Here is a 16,007-nt window from a genome sequence, read left to right on the forward strand (position 1 = left end):
CGGCACTCGGTGAGCTGGCTATGCATATCCGATGCGGAGGTAAGGGGGCCCGGGCCATGCAGGAGTCATCAGAATATATTTCAACATCACCAAATTGGCTGTTATTCGATGCATGGAAGTGGTTATTAGTACATGTCGCAATAGTTATGATGCATCTATCTAAAAAGGACAAATCCCAAAGTAACCAAATCAAGAATGGCTACAAATGCGTGGTTTTAAAAAGATGTGAAAGGGCCAAGAGGACGTTCCCTTGGGCTCAGACCCTTGGCTTGACCTCTAAGCCTTTGATGTCTGCTTGGTCTTCTTCTTCTTCTCCGGTTCGTCTGCTGGCTTGACCTTCTTTGCTTGTCGGGGTTGCTGAGCCGCCGCCTTTCTCTTTCTCGTCACTGCCCCCTTTGTGTTCTTGCCGCCTTGTTTTCCGACGTTTCTCCAGTCGAAAAGAGATGGGTCGTATGGTGCATCCTGGGTCATGTACACGAGGGCACCTTCGTAGTTTAACAAAGGGAGGAAAGGTCCCTGCCTGCCTGGACGCGGCCGAAGACGGTCGTACACCGAGGGCCCGTAGTTCGTCTGTCCATACTCTCGGATGCTCCGCCCATTGATGCCCCTGTAAGCGACGAGTCGGCAAGGTTTTTGTCGAGACTCGGGGAAATTGGCCCCCCAGTTCCATTCTCCAATCGCCTGATACTGGAAGCAGTACAAGTCCCAGGCCGCCATGCTCGCGAATGCCCAGCGTGGTTGAAGCCCTTCTTCAGGACCCCAGATGTGTGGGATTGTCCAGGCGTGGCTGAAGTCGACGATCGTACCGTTGATGTACTGCTGGTACTTGAGGTCGCGAACAACGATGCCACACTTGTGTAGCTCCTTGAGATCGCGTAGCATTTTAGGAAACTTGGTAGGCCGTAGCCACTCCCCCTCCTTCTGGGCGCTTTCATCATGAGCTGGGTGTCCTCCCGGGACCCAGTCCTTGACAATGGCCATGACTGGCTCTTCGGGGTTCAGGTGGTCCAACAACTGGGCTCCAGATGGTGAATTGAGAAAAGAGCAGTTGTCGAGTGCAATCTTGAACTGTTCTTCCACCTGCTCATTCAGATACACCGGCATGTAGCCATGCACACGAACGGCAAGATCCTCGCGGCCCACTTCCTTCAGCCTACCAAACACGCGACATTCGCTGTTGAAAGACGTGGTGTAAAGGACCAAGGTCTCGATCAAGGAGTCAGACCATCCGTATCTCTCTTTATGGTTATAGGCCTCTCCGTCTTCGTATGGGTCTTCTTGGAGGGGACACAGATGCGCACAAGGCTGGGTGGTTCCCTCGGAGTGGAACTGGGGTTAAGAGTCAGCCGATATCTGGGGTGAAGTATGGGGACGGCACAAACTAACCATCTTGATGGCGTATATCTTGCCGTCAATCTCAGCTTTGACAACCACAGAGTGAGCCCCCATGTCGATGATGGTCAGGAACTTGAAGTCATGGGCAAGGAGATCATCGGTGAAGCACTCGAGCTTCGGGCCCTCGCAATCAGGGAGGGGCTTGAGGGAAGGCATGGCGAAGGGTCAAAATAGAAAGAAGGTGATAGATACGGGCAAGGGTCGTCTTGTATGATGGCCAAGTGTAATCAGGTAGTCTCGTTTGGTACAAGAAGTTGATGAGGCAGAGTTGGACAGGCGGTTGTTTTAAGGACAGATGATGAACCATTCAACTTTTCATAAGCAGCAAGAGCAAAAAAAGGATGGGAAAAGTTAGCCCGTTCACCTCGGTATCTATTAGACGTCATCTCACATCCATCCGGGTGGAAACAAAGCAACAAAGGCTGAGCATTAACCAACGTGTCTAAAGCTAGCTAGAATAGACTAGAGGGCAGCTTTGACTTGAGGCTGGTCTTTGCAGCGTTGCAGCTCAAAGGACTGTTAAGATCTGCCGACAAATCATGCAAGCGCCGGTTATAGGACGCCTTTACAGATGCTTTGTGTTCTTTGTCTGTCAATTTGGTGACGTTTCCAAAAAGAAGCCCCTTTGTGGTGGATGCTTTATATGCCTTTGTCGCTGCAAGTTGGCCCGGCCGCTGCGGTAGGGAGACGTGGAGCGTTGGCTAGAACAAAGCAAAGAGGACCCAGAGAATACGTCTGCTAATAAGCGTCTTCTTTTGGAGACGTCATTAAGAACAATCCAAAGGGTACCAGTTTAAAGGATACATCTGGATGGTTGTCGGCGCCTTGTCTTTGTCTCCCTTGTAGCGTTAAATGCTTGATTGAATACCTGAAAGCAAGGCAACCCGGCCCTCGGCAGCTCACAGCAACGTGGCTACGTGGCCCCTCAAGTTGGTAAGGCCGGCCTGTGGGTTTGAAGACTTTCAGCTTTGCGCAGGCAGGAAGCGAAGGTCAAACAAGGAGACCAGACACATGACCATGGTTTGGGGAGATTTCCATGCTAGACCTTGCCTACGTGGGGAATGCTGGCAAGACGCAACTCTTTGAGTGTCTAGCACTTTGTGTGCCTGTCACAAGGCAACTCTCTTCTTGAGAGGCACAGAGTAATGTCTCAAGCATTGTGCTTCCCCTCTAGCTGATGATGGGTCAGACTATGGAGGTGGTCTGAGTATAAAATACCTAGTTTCAGCTCCATCCTAGACGCTCACTTCATCCCCAAACTTCCCACCAACTCAGTATCGATCGCATCCTTGTCATTTCTTTTCGCGCAGTCCCCAAACCTTCTTCCTGTCTTGGCAGTAACGTCATCCCCAGAATATCATGGCGTTCCACATTTTTGCACTCATCCCTTCCATCATGTTTCCTTGGGCTGCCCCTTTCGAGTCTCTGCAGGCCATCCTCACTAAGGCCAACCCGCCGATTCGGGACGAGTCAAGTCCATCAAGGACCGTGCCCCAAGACAAGACTGCTGCACCAGTCAGCTGTTTCGAAGTGTCCAACTGGACTGAGTTCAACCTCGAAACACTTATCGAGGCGTATGGAGACATCCTGAACGAACAAGTTCAGATCACGAACCACGTCCCAACGGAGATTCCTAGCATTAGATCCCTCGCTGATCTCAAGACGGTCGGACAGCGTCATATTTTCCCATTCTTCAGTACACCATAGAAGCTGGAGCTCGCCACATTGGCATCCGGCTGGGGCGCCATCTACCAACCTCCGAGTTTCGCCCATCACTGTCCTTGCAAGGTCTCTGTCCAGCATTCACGTTGCTTTCTGGTGATGATGAGGCACTTCTCGTTAGTTGTGTCCAATATGCCAAGCAGTGGAACTCCAGCGACCTTCTGGGGACTTCAGCCTCCGCCAAGTACCCAATCGGCCGGCTCGTCACGTACTGTAGGACCGCAGGCACTCGGTATGGCTTTGTTCTCACTAGCAACGAGGTTGTCGTTGTCCGCGTCTCCAAGGCGGGCACGCCCAGAGCCTTCCATGTTGAGTGGCAGGCTATTCCATGGGGCGCGTCTGGGGACAGCACCCTTACAGTCAACCTTGCTCTATGGTTTTTGGCCATGATGAGCCTGAATGACGACCATCGGCCAATGTGCGACTCAACTGAGCTTCTTCCGCTCAACTCATGGTCAAGATCCGTGGGCTCGGACGGCCAGGTTGTATATCAGCACCGTCTCTCGATGCGCAAGCGCTTCGATCTACCGGCGAGCGCAGTTTACACTGAAGTCTAGGCATTTGGCTGAAGCATCACGCATTGCCCTTACACGTGAGGCATTGGGTCGTCATGGAATGTTGATGCCCTAGTATCGGTCTCAATCCCCTTCCTGGAGAGATGTACACTCAAATTTCCTTTTTCTGTGGATGTTTCTTGGGACAGTTATGTCTATCACCCCTAACACCATCCCCAATCACATGATATTTCCTTTCAACACTTACTACCTGTATTTCTTTGGAATTAGACCTGGCATTGCATGATAGACAATTGACTTTTATTTTGGGCACGTTCTAGTAACTTGACAATAGCGCTCAAGCAAGGTTGACCTTGTGAAATGGGTGTCCGGATCCAACATGGGAGTAGGATGTCTTGTGACAAGCTGACATAAACAGTATGTAGAGCTCTGGCATCAACTCTGATGGATCGAGAAATTGTTCGCATAACGGGTTGTTGCGGTTTCTAGCTCGAGAGGTTGGCTTAACATATCCGGGCAGCGCCGAGGTCACAGCAATCATATGGGTAATCTAGGGTTTAGGGCATGGGGATATCTTAGATAGTTATAATGGGGCCTTTTGCAAAATGGCTTTCTTTATTAGGATGGATAGCTTGAGGGGATTGCTTGAGTGGTATCAGATTTGAGCAGAGAGGCATGAAGGGTCATAGAAGGCGGAGGGTTAGTTATGGACTGACACAAGTGCCCTATAGAACCTTGGTAAGCCCGTTGGGTAATGCTATGCGGAATCAGGCGTGATAACGATATCGTCTCAGAAATTTCGCGCTCGCTACTATGTCTAGCAATCTATCTATATGAGAGAAGTCCATTGCAGAAATGCCATGACAAATCCTCCAAAAACGTTCAAATTGTATCCCCTTCCGCCCCTCGAGCAATGGAACCGGACAAATGACAGTTCATATATCGATTTCTATCGTTTAAAACATGAGAAGGAGCCGCAAGTTCAGTCCAATTCTGTATGAAGGGTGACGGATGGCGTCGCCTGGACCAGACGTGCAATGCAGTACCTTTCCCTCACGCTTCGGGCTTTTGGCCATAGACGGTAGTTCTAGATTGAATGAGTATCCTATCTTGGAATGAGGGAGGATAAGTCAACTTACACCAGCACATAGGAATGAACATCCCGGCTCAGAATCTCTTTGCGCATATCCACCAAAAACATCTGCGCCTTCTCATACTCCCACTGTCACGGTAACATTAGCTCAACATCCAATATGTCGAGTATAAAGTCTAACTTACACCCAAAAGCTCAGTCAAGCTGCGAATAGAGAATCCTTCAAGACCCTGCAGCAGAAACTGTCGGTTCCAAGCACCCCACTGCTTGAGATGCTTGTCCTTTGGCCAGGTACCGATTGGAACCTTGACCTTGTCTTCGGTGATGTTGGTAAAACCGGCTTCTTTGAAGGGGTCGACTGGATTCCAGAAAAACGGCCTGTTGATCTTTTCGCCGACCTCGTTGAAGATCTTTACCCAAGTCTTAAGAGGGGATTCAGGCGTAAGGGTCTCGTCATCAGATCTGGCGTCGCCCCATAGCTCGACATGCTCTACCCAGCCGCCAGGCTTAAGATGCCTAGACTATAATTAGACAACGCCAGTATGTTAGTTTGCGTGAGAGATCAACTCACTTCTGAACTTTCTTCAGGAGCTCGGTCCAGTCCGGCACAGTGCCTGTCATGTAGCGAATATGGATCAAGTCAAACTTGTTCTCCGGAAAGGTCCAGTCCTTATTGATATCGTCCACTTCGAACTTGCAGTTGGGCGGGACAAAGTTTGGCTGGATGGGTGACAGATCAACACCAACAACCTCGGCGCCTGGGTGGAGGTCTGCCATTTCGCTAGAAAACGTCAACTGGGACTCTCTTAAGAAGAGCGGGCTATAGTGAGAACCTACATGGCCCAGATACCGGTACCGCATCCGAGATCTAGAACGTCCTACTTCTCGTCAGTCGTGACAAAATTTGAGCCAAATAGTCCAAGACAGACCTGTGGGTGGTCACCAATCGGAGCTTTATAAAGTTTACCGTCGAGCACAATCCGGAATAGCTCGTGACTAACTCAAAGTTAGATGAATGTTAGCAAGCGCGTTTTAAAGAGATCTCACATCAAGTCTTCAGCCTCTTGTTGACGATCGTCATTAGGTCCCCTATATCAAGGTTAGAATACATGAGGTTCTTTTGGCCTCAGGTACTTGCCAGTAGGTGCCATCGCCGTAAGAATGGTATCTTCTGCCATTTTCCCATTTGTAGTCGAGAATAGAAGACCTCAGCGATTCGGTATCGGTAACCGCACTTATACGCCGTATTAGAACAGACACAGCAAAAATCGCATCTCCAACATCCTCTTACCCCACAGAGTAAGCCGAGTCGCTATCCGTGTCCTGCGCAATAAATCGCGATCAGCCACCATGAACCCAAGCGGGGAACCATGCAGATGCTTGGCAGGGTTGAACCAACAGCCTCGATATTGTCATCAGCGTGCGGAGCCGCCGGCGCTTCAGGGCTCTCGGGCGACCTTGGAGAGGATTTCGGAGGCGATTTAGGGGACGACATGGTTTGTTACCAACACAATCAGCGCGGTTCCGGGAGTTTGGTCGACGGGCTGCAAGAGGGGGAGAAGAGTGACGTGGGCCGGGGATGCGAGGGGATGCGTGTTATCACAAATGATGTGACAAAGAAAGTCACGTGCAGACAAGACTCCCTGGTCTTTATTTTCTTTAGGAGTTGGGCCGAAATGACGGTGAAGGGATCGTCGCTGGCAAGGGTTTGTAACTCGCTTCGATTAGGGCAAACTACGAGTTTCTAGATAAAAGTCGAAATGCAATTTGTCGAATGATGCAGCCACTAGAGAACTCTACCACCTTGTTATCAACGCTCAGATATATCTCATTTGCCTAGCAGTCCACCGTCAACCACGAGAACCTCGCCCGTCACGTATTGAGAGGCATCGCTGCTGAGAAACACAGCAGGTCCAGCGTAATCAGCTGGTGTACCCCATCTCCCAGCAGGGCAGCCAGTTATCGCAGCGGCTGTAACCTCTGCATTCGGTCGTAATGCAGTGTTCCTATCAATGCACAAATTAGCACTTTTATTCTTACAAAGCACAATCAAAGGCCGTTCCTACATATCTGTAGCCACATATCCTGGCGCGATGGCGTTGACTTGAACGTTGTGCTTTGCCCACTCGTTGCTCAGAGCCTTTGTCAATTGCGATACTCCACCCTTTGAAGATGAGTACGGAGCATAGTTTTCACCGCCTATGAAGCTATTGATGGAGGCGATGTTGACGATTTTGCCTGATCGTCGAGGAACCATGTGTCGTCCAGCTGCTTGGCAGAGAAAGAATAGTGTTTTGAGGTTGACGTCCATTACCTGCTGTTTGTAAGTTTGAGCAGATGCAAAGGGGTCATCTTGGTTCTTACGGCATCCCATTCTTCTTCTGAGACCGATAGGACCTCTTTTCTCTTCAAGATGCCACCACAGTTGACCAAAATATCGATTCGTCCGTCCATGAAATCCAGTGCTTGCTGAAAGACACCCTTGACCGCGTCCATATCACCTAGGTCGCACGGAATAATCTCTGCCCTTACCCCTCTATCCCGAATGGCATTAGCTGTGTCAGTGTTGGTCGTATCACGTTGGGCGATGCAGACTGAGGCTCCCGCATCAGCCAACGCAATGGCAATAGCGGCCCCAATGCCTCGTGATCCTCCCGTGACAAAGGCGTTTTTGCCTTTGAGAGAAAAGAGGTCGAGGGCTGGGATTCGAGGTGTCGGTTCCGCTGCTGGCGCCGACATGATGAAAGATTGTGCTTAGCGGTGTCTTTCAGTGAACTGGACCAATTCTTCATTGATATTGTTTTTCTTTTTCATCTTTTTATAAATTCACGCTCCTCGAGCCTCACGGTGGCTCCCGAGACAACTCCGGGTTTGGAACCCGACTTATTAATCATCCTTCGGCTCCCAAGCCGATACACAATTACAGATAGCTCAATCCCGAAGCGCTCCACGATGCAGATAGCATCGCAGCGTCGGCATATTACAGACAGGAAGAATATTTACGACGAATTTAGTAAATACTCTCAGAGAACCAACACGTGAGGTGATTAGTTGTGCCAATCTCCAGGTGAGGAGAATAGGGCCCGCCTCTGGAGGCTGGAGCAAGAAGTGCCTCCAGGCGGCTAGTAACATCTCAGGAAGAGAGTATCGAACAGTTTTCCAGACAGGTCTCACATTTATAGCTTTTCCCTGGAGATCTTACCCTGGAAATTATTGAACACAAAAAAAAAAACACTCATCATGGTCTCATTCTGATGACAACATGGCTGACTCCTTTTGATGCACGATGCTGACTACCCAACAGCCACCGACCGGAGTAGTCCGTCTCTCCCCGGCCAACCTAACCTAGGGCGTGATCGACACTCGGCTACCTCAATCCGAGTTGCATCCTCGGGTCTTGGCATACTTCAAACTCCGAAATGTCTAGTCCACATTCAGCGGCTGGCAAAGGCCTAGTTTACCGAGTCGTTGCCGACAACATTTATCTTTAGCCGAGTCCATCTTACGGACTTTGTTTTTGGCAACTACACAATCACAATGACTTCTTTATTTCCAGACCAGCCTTCGAAAGAAACCGCTCCTGGGCAGGAGGGGCAGACCTTAGAGAAGGGCTTGGCGTTGGAACCCAACGATGCCAGGAACCCCTCTCTCGATGACTCTTCCGTTGACGGGTCAAACTTCGTTCGAGCTCAACTTGGGCTCGACTCACTCAATCCTGACTTTTCACTTCCGCAATACCTCTTGTCTCGTCATATAGACGTTGCCGTTAAAGACAATGCACCAATCGATCTCTCCAAGTTCCAATCGCCGTTTACCTGGTCGACCAAGAAAAAAATAACCATCCTGTCAGGAACCTTTATGGCTTCAATGCTTGCCGCCTACTCTGCCGGTGCTTACGCCCTTGCCTCAGAACCGCTGAGGGACAAGTGGAATGTCGGCGACACGGCGTTCAACGCAGGTATCACGTTGTTTGTGGGCGGCTTTGGCTGTACGCCCATGATCCTTGCGCCCGTGAGCGAACTGCACGGTCGATACTGGGTCTTTGTTGGCTCTGGAGTTGTCTTCTTCCTTGGTACCCTAGGTTGCGCACTCACGGATAGTTACCCCGGCATGTTGGTCTCACGGTTCGTCACTGGATGTGGTGCTGCCGTCTTTGCAACACTCACGGGGGGTGTTGTGAGCGACCTCTACCACAAACAAGATCGCAATACACCTATGGCACTCTACTCTCTCTCGATCATGGTCGGCACAGGTTTTGGACCACTGGTCAGTGGAATCGCCGTGGACCATTTGGGTTGGCGATGGATCTTTTATCTTCAACTCATCGCCATCGGAGCCACGACCGCAGTTCTCTTTCTCTTCTTCGGAGAGACGCGCAGCAACGTGCTCTTGAGGAGAATGTGCAAAGAGCTCAACACGATGCAGTACGAGACGGCAACCGGGGCGATTGTGCAATTCTCTCCCTCTGTCGCAGAAGCCCTGCACCTGGACATCAGCATCATCTGGCGGAGCTTTGCGTTTCCCCTGAAGCTGCTAGTCACCGAGTCTGTTGTGTTTTGGTTTTCCGTCTGGGCTTCGTTCGCTTGGGCTATTCTGTACATGCAGTTCAGCAGCATCGGAATCGTTTTTAGAGGTGTGTACGGCTTCAACAGCACCCAGGTGGGAGCGGTTTATACAGCTGTCATTGTTGGATCCATTCTCAGCATCTTTTTGGCACTCGTTCAAGAGCCTATCGTTCGAAGAGTCTTCCCTCACAAGGCCCCATCAAGTACTCCCGAACAGCGTCTCTTCTCTCCCTGCGTCCAGTCCATCTTGCTACCCATTGGCTTATTCTGGTTCGGATTCAGCGCTAAGACCAGCGTATCTTGGGTTTCACCAGTACTGGCCGTGGGCTCCTGCACAATGGGAATTTTCAGCATTTATCTGGCCGTCTTCAATTACCTGGCCGACACCTATCATCAATACGCCTCATCAGCCCTGGCAGCTCAGAGTCTCTGCCGAAATCTATTGGGAGGAGTGTTTCCACTCATCACAGCGCGCATGATCTCAAGCTTGACATTGGGAGGTACAGGAGGTTTGCTCGGTGGTCTTGGATTGCTGTTAACCTCTATTCCCTGGTTATTGTATTTCTTTGGTCGCAAGATTCGGTCTCGAAGTCCGTTTGCCAGAGAGATGGAGCATTGATCTAATAGTATGAGACATCGTTTAGCAGATACCCTCTTTTAAAGACATCCTTGATGACAAGAAGAACAATGAGATACGATAACTACCTGTGCAGATTCGTGACAACTGGCAAATACATGATCCCCCCAGTCGTGCTACAAGTCAAGAGTACCGTTCAAGCACTCTTCTCAGCTGCAAGCCTTCTCCAGGTCTTGGGACAGCCGTTTTCCACTCTCCATTTCTCCGCTGTTTCTTTGACCCGGTTGACAAATCCTTCCCGCCATCCACCAACCACGTCGTCTTCGCCACCGACCCTTGAGCCCATGTTCCAAATCAAATCTCTTTCAGCTCTGGCCCCCTCTGGTGCATCCAGAAGACCAACAGCCACATCAACGAGATCGGGACGATCATCTACAGCGTAAAAGATGGAAGCAGAGCATCGCGAGCAAAAGTACCGCTGAACGTCTGGCGAGCTCTTGTATAGTGACAGGGTTCCAAGACGAACATCTCGATTGGGGCTGGAGACAGCTTTTTGGAGCTCTTGCACTGATTGCGGGAAATCAAGCTGCTCCGTGTCGCTCGCATAGTGCATTTGGCGAAGCAGAACAAAGGCCCAGTTGACGATTTCAGCGCCAAACACAGAGCGGCAAGTGTTGCATGCGTCAAAGGTCGCGAGGTGTTTGTGAGTTGTTGGATCAACGAAAAAGGGTAGTGGACCAGATTCAGTAGGTGAGAAGTCGTCTGGGGACCGCCGAAGAACAAGGTCAACTCCCTTGCAGCGGCACTGAATGGGGATATCCCTTGGGCTTTGGCGGTCTTCATTCGATGCGCTCACTAGCGCTGGTCTGTCGTGATCGAATCTCTCGCTTTTGATAGCTCTTGCTTTCCAGCGCCTTGCTTCTATGCCATCTTCATTCGCGTTCAGCAGCCACTGAGACAGACCCCCATCCTCGGTATCTCCGACAAAGATCTGATTCGGAAAGGTGATCAGGTTCTTTACTGCAGCATTGTCCAGTGCTCCCGTAAACACATCAAGCGCCTCTGGTTTATCCTTGTAGTATTCTTCCCAGAACAGCGGGCTGGAGCAAGTCCCGCAGAACAGCAGGCTCACATTTGACGTGAACTCGTAACGCGCCAGGCTAGACCGAAGAATGTCGCGAGTCAGGCCAGGCCATTTGATATGACTAGTGTACATGGCTCCGGTGACATGTCGGCAGGACTTGCAGTGACATATCGATCCTTGGAAAGGGAGACTAGAGCGGGAGATCGAGGTCGAGTAGGAATGGGCTTTGCAGAGGCACTGAGCCGTGATTGTGAGGTTCTGGCTTGGGTCTGCTGACATGGTTGTGTTGATTGCGGGGTGCCTTGAAAGCTGTTCTCTGTATGACAAATATCGATGATATATCGGAAGAATAACTCAATACTACACTCTCAGGAAAGCAAAAGAACCTGTGTGATTGTGGTTGAGGAGTGTGATGCTGCCCATCACCCCGCATTGGTGCTTGAGGTGGATTATAAAGCTCTCGGATATGAAGCCGATTGGCACTAACAACCAAGGGTTGTTCTTATCGGTCTCGGCTTCAATTGACCCTACCATTTTCTCTTCGAAGCCAATGCTACTACGTAGTATGCTATAATTGGCAGTAATGTTGTGCATGAACCGGAACCCCGAGCCCCGACTTACACAGGGAGCTTTGCCAAGGTGGTTGGGACCTGGACAATGAACCAACAGGCACATGCTAAGAGTGCGCCCCGTCAAGATGTCTTGCCGCTGGGATTCGGAAACAACCCCCTGTAAACACCAAAAGTAGACAAGCCCTGGCCAAGCCCTCGTATGTCCTGCATCATCACATGCACAGACCTAAGAAAAGGGGTACCGAACCAACAGCAAAACGGGTCACATTTCCAAAATTGTCGGATTTGCCGACGGTGTGTGTGTGTTGGTTCTGACTGTTGTTGGTTCTGCGGTGGGGTGATGGGTGGACATCCATGCTTGCAACCGTTCAGTCTATACCAAGAAGAGGAACTAACTAACGCATGGGCAAATTGCGGTTTCCTGAATCAACACAAGATGCATGGATACTTAAGCATGGGAGAGGTACACCATGTCCAGCGGCAAAGGAATTGTGTCCCTTGCTCTTGATCGACTACTTTTTACATCTATCACCATGTGCTTCTTCAACCAATCCGTCTGGTCCTGCGGCTACTGGAAATGGGCCGGTTTCCAACAACGATGTCACAAGGAACGTCGAGTCGGCGAAACCTGCGGCCTCAAACTCGTCTCCCAATGCAACTACAAACCAACACCATGCAGCATATGCCAAAAGATCAAAGCAAAAGTCCATCGCATCGAGCAATTCACCGAGAGAATGGACCGCCTCAAGGAATGGAATCTTATCAGCACGTACGAGAAATGCCTGGAGGAAACTGTCATCATGGAGAATCAGTTGGCAGAACTACGCCGTCAGCACGACGCAAACACCAAAGATGTCGTTGAGATCACGAGAACTATTGTCGACAAGACGCAGAAGCAAATCAGGCACAACGATTGGAGCGGTGTGCGAAAAAGCACTCAGACAAAGACGGGGTCGAGGTTAAACACCATCCCATTAGAAGTGTGGGAGAAGGCCATAGACAGTCAGGGAAACTATAGTTTCGCTCCACCTGGAGCTGTCGTGATGGGTGTTGAGCCGGGTTATGGAACAGAACGGGCATTTATGAGTTCATAATCTCAGTGATACTAGACAAATCAAGCAACTGTATAATATAGACTAGTTTCATGTACCAAATCGTCACTATCCCACCGAGTCTTTCCTCTCGAACCAGATCTTATCTCCAATGAGAGGTTCTAAATCCAATCCCATCTTGACGGCTTTATCACCATCGAATACAAACTCTGCCGGGATCAAGTCATCACCTCCCTCCCAGAGATCAGACAGATGCGCAATGTACTTTGTCTGGTCTCGCTGATGCTCAAAGACGAGAGTAAAAGCCATCGAGCGGTCCGTAGCGTTTATGAACAAAGCGTCGTCCTTGATCTCGACCTTCATACCATGGTACCCGGCGTTCCAGTAGTAGCCCGTATATTGACCGAGGGGTCTTGTCTGGGGCTGGGCGCTTTCGCTCCGGTTGTCTTTTTGCTTCTCCTTGGGCTTTTTCGCGATACTTCCTCCTTCGTTTCTTTGGTTGCCTTGCGTTTTCTTCTTTAGCTTGCCCCCTTGCCGGCCTTTCACAACCGTTTGCTTGTCGAGAAGTTGGACACGCTCCTCTTTCGCCACACCGATGACCTCGTCTATGAGATCACGAAACAGTTGTGCAGCCACAGGGTTTGTCCCCTCCGCGTTCCCAAGAACAACAGCGCCAAACTTGAACTCTGGGAGGAATATGAAACGACTTCCAAAGCCAGACACGACTCCATTGTGACCGTAGACAGCATGGCCACGGTACCAGTAGACTTCCATTCCCGCGGTGTACTTTGTCGGAGATGTGTGAGGCTTGAGCTTCCCACCTTTTGGTTCTCGATAAGATCGCTCCTTGATCAGACCTTGGTACACGTTCTCATTGATAGGACCGTCCTGGTTGACGATCGCCTTGATCCATTTGATCAGGTCGTTGGCGCTTGAGATGACTGAGCCAGCGCCTTGACCCTCGGGACAGTTCCTGACTTCGATTTCACGGTACGATGAGGTTGTTTTATCCCAAATATGCCCCTTGGCTAGTCTGCCGCTCAGCCCCTTGGCTTTAGCCACGTCAGGTTGGAGGCTACTCGAGTCCATACCAAGAGGTTGGAAGAAGTGCTCTTCCAGGAATTCGCTGAAAGGTTTATTGGTCTTCACCTCTACCAGGTGCGTGGCGACGGTGTACATCATGTTGCAGTAGAGGTACCTCAAACGTAGAGGAGCAGCGGGGGCAAGATTTCTCAGGTTTCGGGTGATGGACCTTGCATCGTCCGGCTGCGTTGAGTGCTCGCCCATGTAGGAGTCGTCATGTCTAGAAGTTGGTAAGTGAAATGCTTTGACCTTGGAGAGAATGCCTACCCAGGCATGCCAGTTCGGTGTCCCAGGATATCGTCAATAGTGATGCCCTTGGTGTATTCATCCTCAGCCATGACAAAGTCGTCATGCAATAGCTCCGACATAACAGAATCATACTGGATCTCAGGATAATTCTCATTGTCATCGACCAACAATGCGATTGAGGCAGCAGTCAAGGACTTCGAGGATGACGCAATGTCGAACAACATGTCAGCTGTGCATGCCTTATCGTCTTCAATAGAAGCCATCCCAAACCCCGTAGACTCAACTCGGTCATTCTGAACAACCGCGATGGAGAGGCCAGGTACTCGGTTGCGGCGTGCAAGCTCCTCGACATGCGAGGCAAACTCTGGTGAGCAGAAGAGTTCCATGATTGCCTATTTCCAGAAAGGTGTACCGAGGAAAGTGACTCTGACGTGCAGAACCTGGAACAGATATTGGCAACGTAAGCGGTTGGAGCCTAGTCAGATCCTTCGGTTCCGAGCTGACCAATACGATACTTTCGCCAACATATTTACATTCAGAAGCTGGGCATCAAGGAAGCAGAAATCCACCATGACTGGGACTCACCACCGTCACTTGCCATATAACAGAGACAAACTACACCCTTGGCAAGGGAATGGTTTCTGGCTTAGGTACTTGCTTAATGACCTTGTTGTAACAGACTTGAGCATAATATCTGGATAGAAATCTTCAGCGTTGACCGAGCCGCTTATTCTAACCATACAGGACTTCAGCTTTCATAACCTGTAGTGACTCTTCTCAAATCCACTTCCTCAAGCAATCTATCCACCGCATTCTTGGCCTTTTTCACGAACGCCAGAAGGTCATAGCCGTACTTTTCCTCAAAACTCCCATCAAACACCTCGACACTCAGCCATCCCCTAAAGCCTGTCGCCATGACCGCCTCTAGGCATTTGGCAATGGGCAGGTATCCGCCGTCGTAGGGCAGCGGGCGGTAGCTGTGACTCCATCGTCCCCTTGGTCTCAACCCGGACTCATCAACGTCCGGATCCAGAGGCGGATCTGCGCGATATGCGTCACTGATCTGCAAGAAGAAGATCTTTTCCTGTGGTACCGTTCTTGCCAGCTCGGAAAGGCTCCTATCATAGCTCATGTTGACCTGGTCAATGGTCATGCCGCCAGTCTCAAGTACACTCGACTTAGTAGTTGGATCACCCCACTCGCCGCCAGAAGTCTGGAATGTGTCGAGACATAGTCCGACATTCGGTCTATCGACAGTATTGACAATAGTCCAGACATCTTTCCATGTTGGTGCATGGGTCGACCAGCACCAGTTTTCATAAGCCAAACGGAATCCCCTCTCCGCGAGCAAATCAGCCAGCTCAGCAATATCAGCAGCAATCTCAGGCAGAGATGTTGTAATGCCTGGCGAGTCCGAGGAACCGACTTGAAGCGTATCTGTGCCCACCACCGACATGATGTCGATCCACCCACGAGCACGAGCAAAGGCCGCTTCTCGCTCCTTGCTTCCCCTGGGCCATCCCTCAAAGTTAGAAAAAGGCTGCAGAAGAACGATTCTGAGATTATGTCGCTCAAACAGGCTGCGGACATGCGTTCCTGCTTCACAGAGCGAGGTATAGTCATCCTCTTTGACGTCCTTCCCGAGGGTGATCGTCGCGTACGAGACGAGGTCGGGAAAGCCGAGTTCCATGCCTGAGAAGCCGGCGGTCACTGCTGCTTCAACCTTTTGATGCAGCGTGTGTCTCGGAAGCCCAATAGATACCGAGGCGATTGATAGAGGAAGGTTGAGTCGGGAGGCCATAGTTTTATCTTGAAGCAGTGAGATGCAGGACAACAATGTCTTTTAAGTTGAGAGTTGATTGATTTTTCGTTGGTCTCACTACAGTTTGATAATAAATCAGCAGGGGAAATTGGGAAATCGCCCTTGGACATGGAGGTTCATGGCAATGGCATCATGACGTCAGCTAGTTGCCGTGTATTACGACTTGAGTTATGATGTCGTGATGTGTTCTTCGTTACTGCGGCTGACGTGCTAGTTTGAAAAGAAAAGCGTCACCGTCAACAATAATGACGTCAGCCGGTGATGTCAAAGACCCAGGG

The 16,007-nt window shown here is 50.4% G+C and overlaps 9 protein-coding genes across 9 annotated transcripts; 3 read left to right on the forward strand and 6 right to left on the reverse strand.

The window, feature by feature from the left end:
* Positions 1-276: 276 nt before the first annotated feature.
* On the reverse strand, positions 277-1,551 carry MRS44_016693 (uncharacterized protein; the record flags this gene model as incomplete). The annotated part of the gene is made up of 2 exons (XM_046271079.2): positions 277-1,329; positions 1,387-1,551. 2 exons carry the CDS (start codon positions 1,549-1,551, stop codon positions 277-279), a joined length of 1,218 nt encoding a protein of 405 aa, XP_046130718.2.
* Positions 1,552-2,790: 1,239 nt separating this feature from the next.
* MRS44_016694 (uncharacterized protein) lies at positions 2,791-3,674 on the forward strand (the record flags this gene model as incomplete). The annotated part of the gene is made up of 2 exons (XM_065618143.1): positions 2,791-3,091; positions 3,184-3,674. The coding sequence occupies 2 exons, from the start codon at positions 2,791-2,793 to the stop codon at positions 3,672-3,674; spliced, it is 792 nt and encodes a 263-aa protein (XP_065474215.1).
* A 1,011-nt stretch (positions 3,675-4,685) lies between these two features.
* On the reverse strand, positions 4,686-6,220 carry MRS44_016695 (uncharacterized protein; the record flags this gene model as incomplete). Its single annotated transcript, XM_065618144.1, has 9 exons — positions 4,686-4,719; positions 4,772-4,854; positions 4,911-5,241; positions 5,297-5,506; positions 5,563-5,603; positions 5,655-5,721; positions 5,773-5,814; positions 6,017-6,048; positions 6,125-6,220. The coding sequence occupies 9 exons, from the start codon at positions 6,218-6,220 to the stop codon at positions 4,686-4,688; spliced, it is 936 nt and encodes a 311-aa protein (XP_065474216.1).
* A 333-nt stretch (positions 6,221-6,553) lies between these two features.
* MRS44_016696 (uncharacterized protein) lies at positions 6,554-7,464 on the reverse strand (the record flags this gene model as incomplete). The annotated part of the gene is made up of 3 exons (XM_046282001.2): positions 6,554-6,731; positions 6,792-7,039; positions 7,090-7,464. 3 exons carry the CDS (start codon positions 7,462-7,464, stop codon positions 6,554-6,556), a joined length of 801 nt encoding a protein of 266 aa, XP_046130715.2.
* Positions 7,465-8,262: 798 nt separating this feature from the next.
* MRS44_016697 (uncharacterized protein) lies at positions 8,263-9,909 on the forward strand (the record flags this gene model as incomplete). Its single annotated transcript, XM_046276663.2, has 1 exon — positions 8,263-9,909. The coding sequence occupies one exon, from the start codon at positions 8,263-8,265 to the stop codon at positions 9,907-9,909; it is 1,647 nt and encodes a 548-aa protein (XP_046130714.2).
* Positions 9,910-10,063: 154 nt separating this feature from the next.
* Positions 10,064-11,230, reverse strand: MRS44_016698 (uncharacterized protein; the record flags this gene model as incomplete). The annotated part of the gene is made up of 1 exon (XM_046276662.2): positions 10,064-11,230. The coding sequence occupies one exon, from the start codon at positions 11,228-11,230 to the stop codon at positions 10,064-10,066; it is 1,167 nt and encodes a 388-aa protein (XP_046130713.2).
* An 826-nt stretch (positions 11,231-12,056) lies between these two features.
* Positions 12,057-12,617, forward strand: MRS44_016699 (uncharacterized protein; the record flags this gene model as incomplete). Its single annotated transcript, XM_046276661.2, has 1 exon — positions 12,057-12,617. The coding sequence occupies one exon, from the start codon at positions 12,057-12,059 to the stop codon at positions 12,615-12,617; it is 561 nt and encodes a 186-aa protein (XP_046130712.1).
* Positions 12,618-12,683: 66 nt separating this feature from the next.
* Positions 12,684-14,293, reverse strand: MRS44_016700 (uncharacterized protein; the record flags this gene model as incomplete). Its single annotated transcript, XM_046272818.2, has 2 exons — positions 12,684-13,878; positions 13,926-14,293. The coding sequence occupies 2 exons, from the start codon at positions 14,291-14,293 to the stop codon at positions 12,684-12,686; spliced, it is 1,563 nt and encodes a 520-aa protein (XP_046130711.2).
* A 362-nt stretch (positions 14,294-14,655) lies between these two features.
* Positions 14,656-15,708, reverse strand: MRS44_016701 (uncharacterized protein; the record flags this gene model as incomplete). Its single annotated transcript, XM_046273954.1, has 1 exon — positions 14,656-15,708. The coding sequence occupies one exon, from the start codon at positions 15,706-15,708 to the stop codon at positions 14,656-14,658; it is 1,053 nt and encodes a 350-aa protein (XP_046130710.1).
* Positions 15,709-16,007: the final 299 nt, after the last annotated feature.

Source organism: Fusarium solani (genome assembly GCF_023522795.1).
Source record: "Fusarium solani strain SB1 chromosome Unknown bctg00000012, whole genome shotgun sequence".
In the NCBI taxonomy this organism is placed as follows: Eukaryota; Fungi; Ascomycota; class Sordariomycetes; order Hypocreales; family Nectriaceae; genus Fusarium; species Fusarium solani.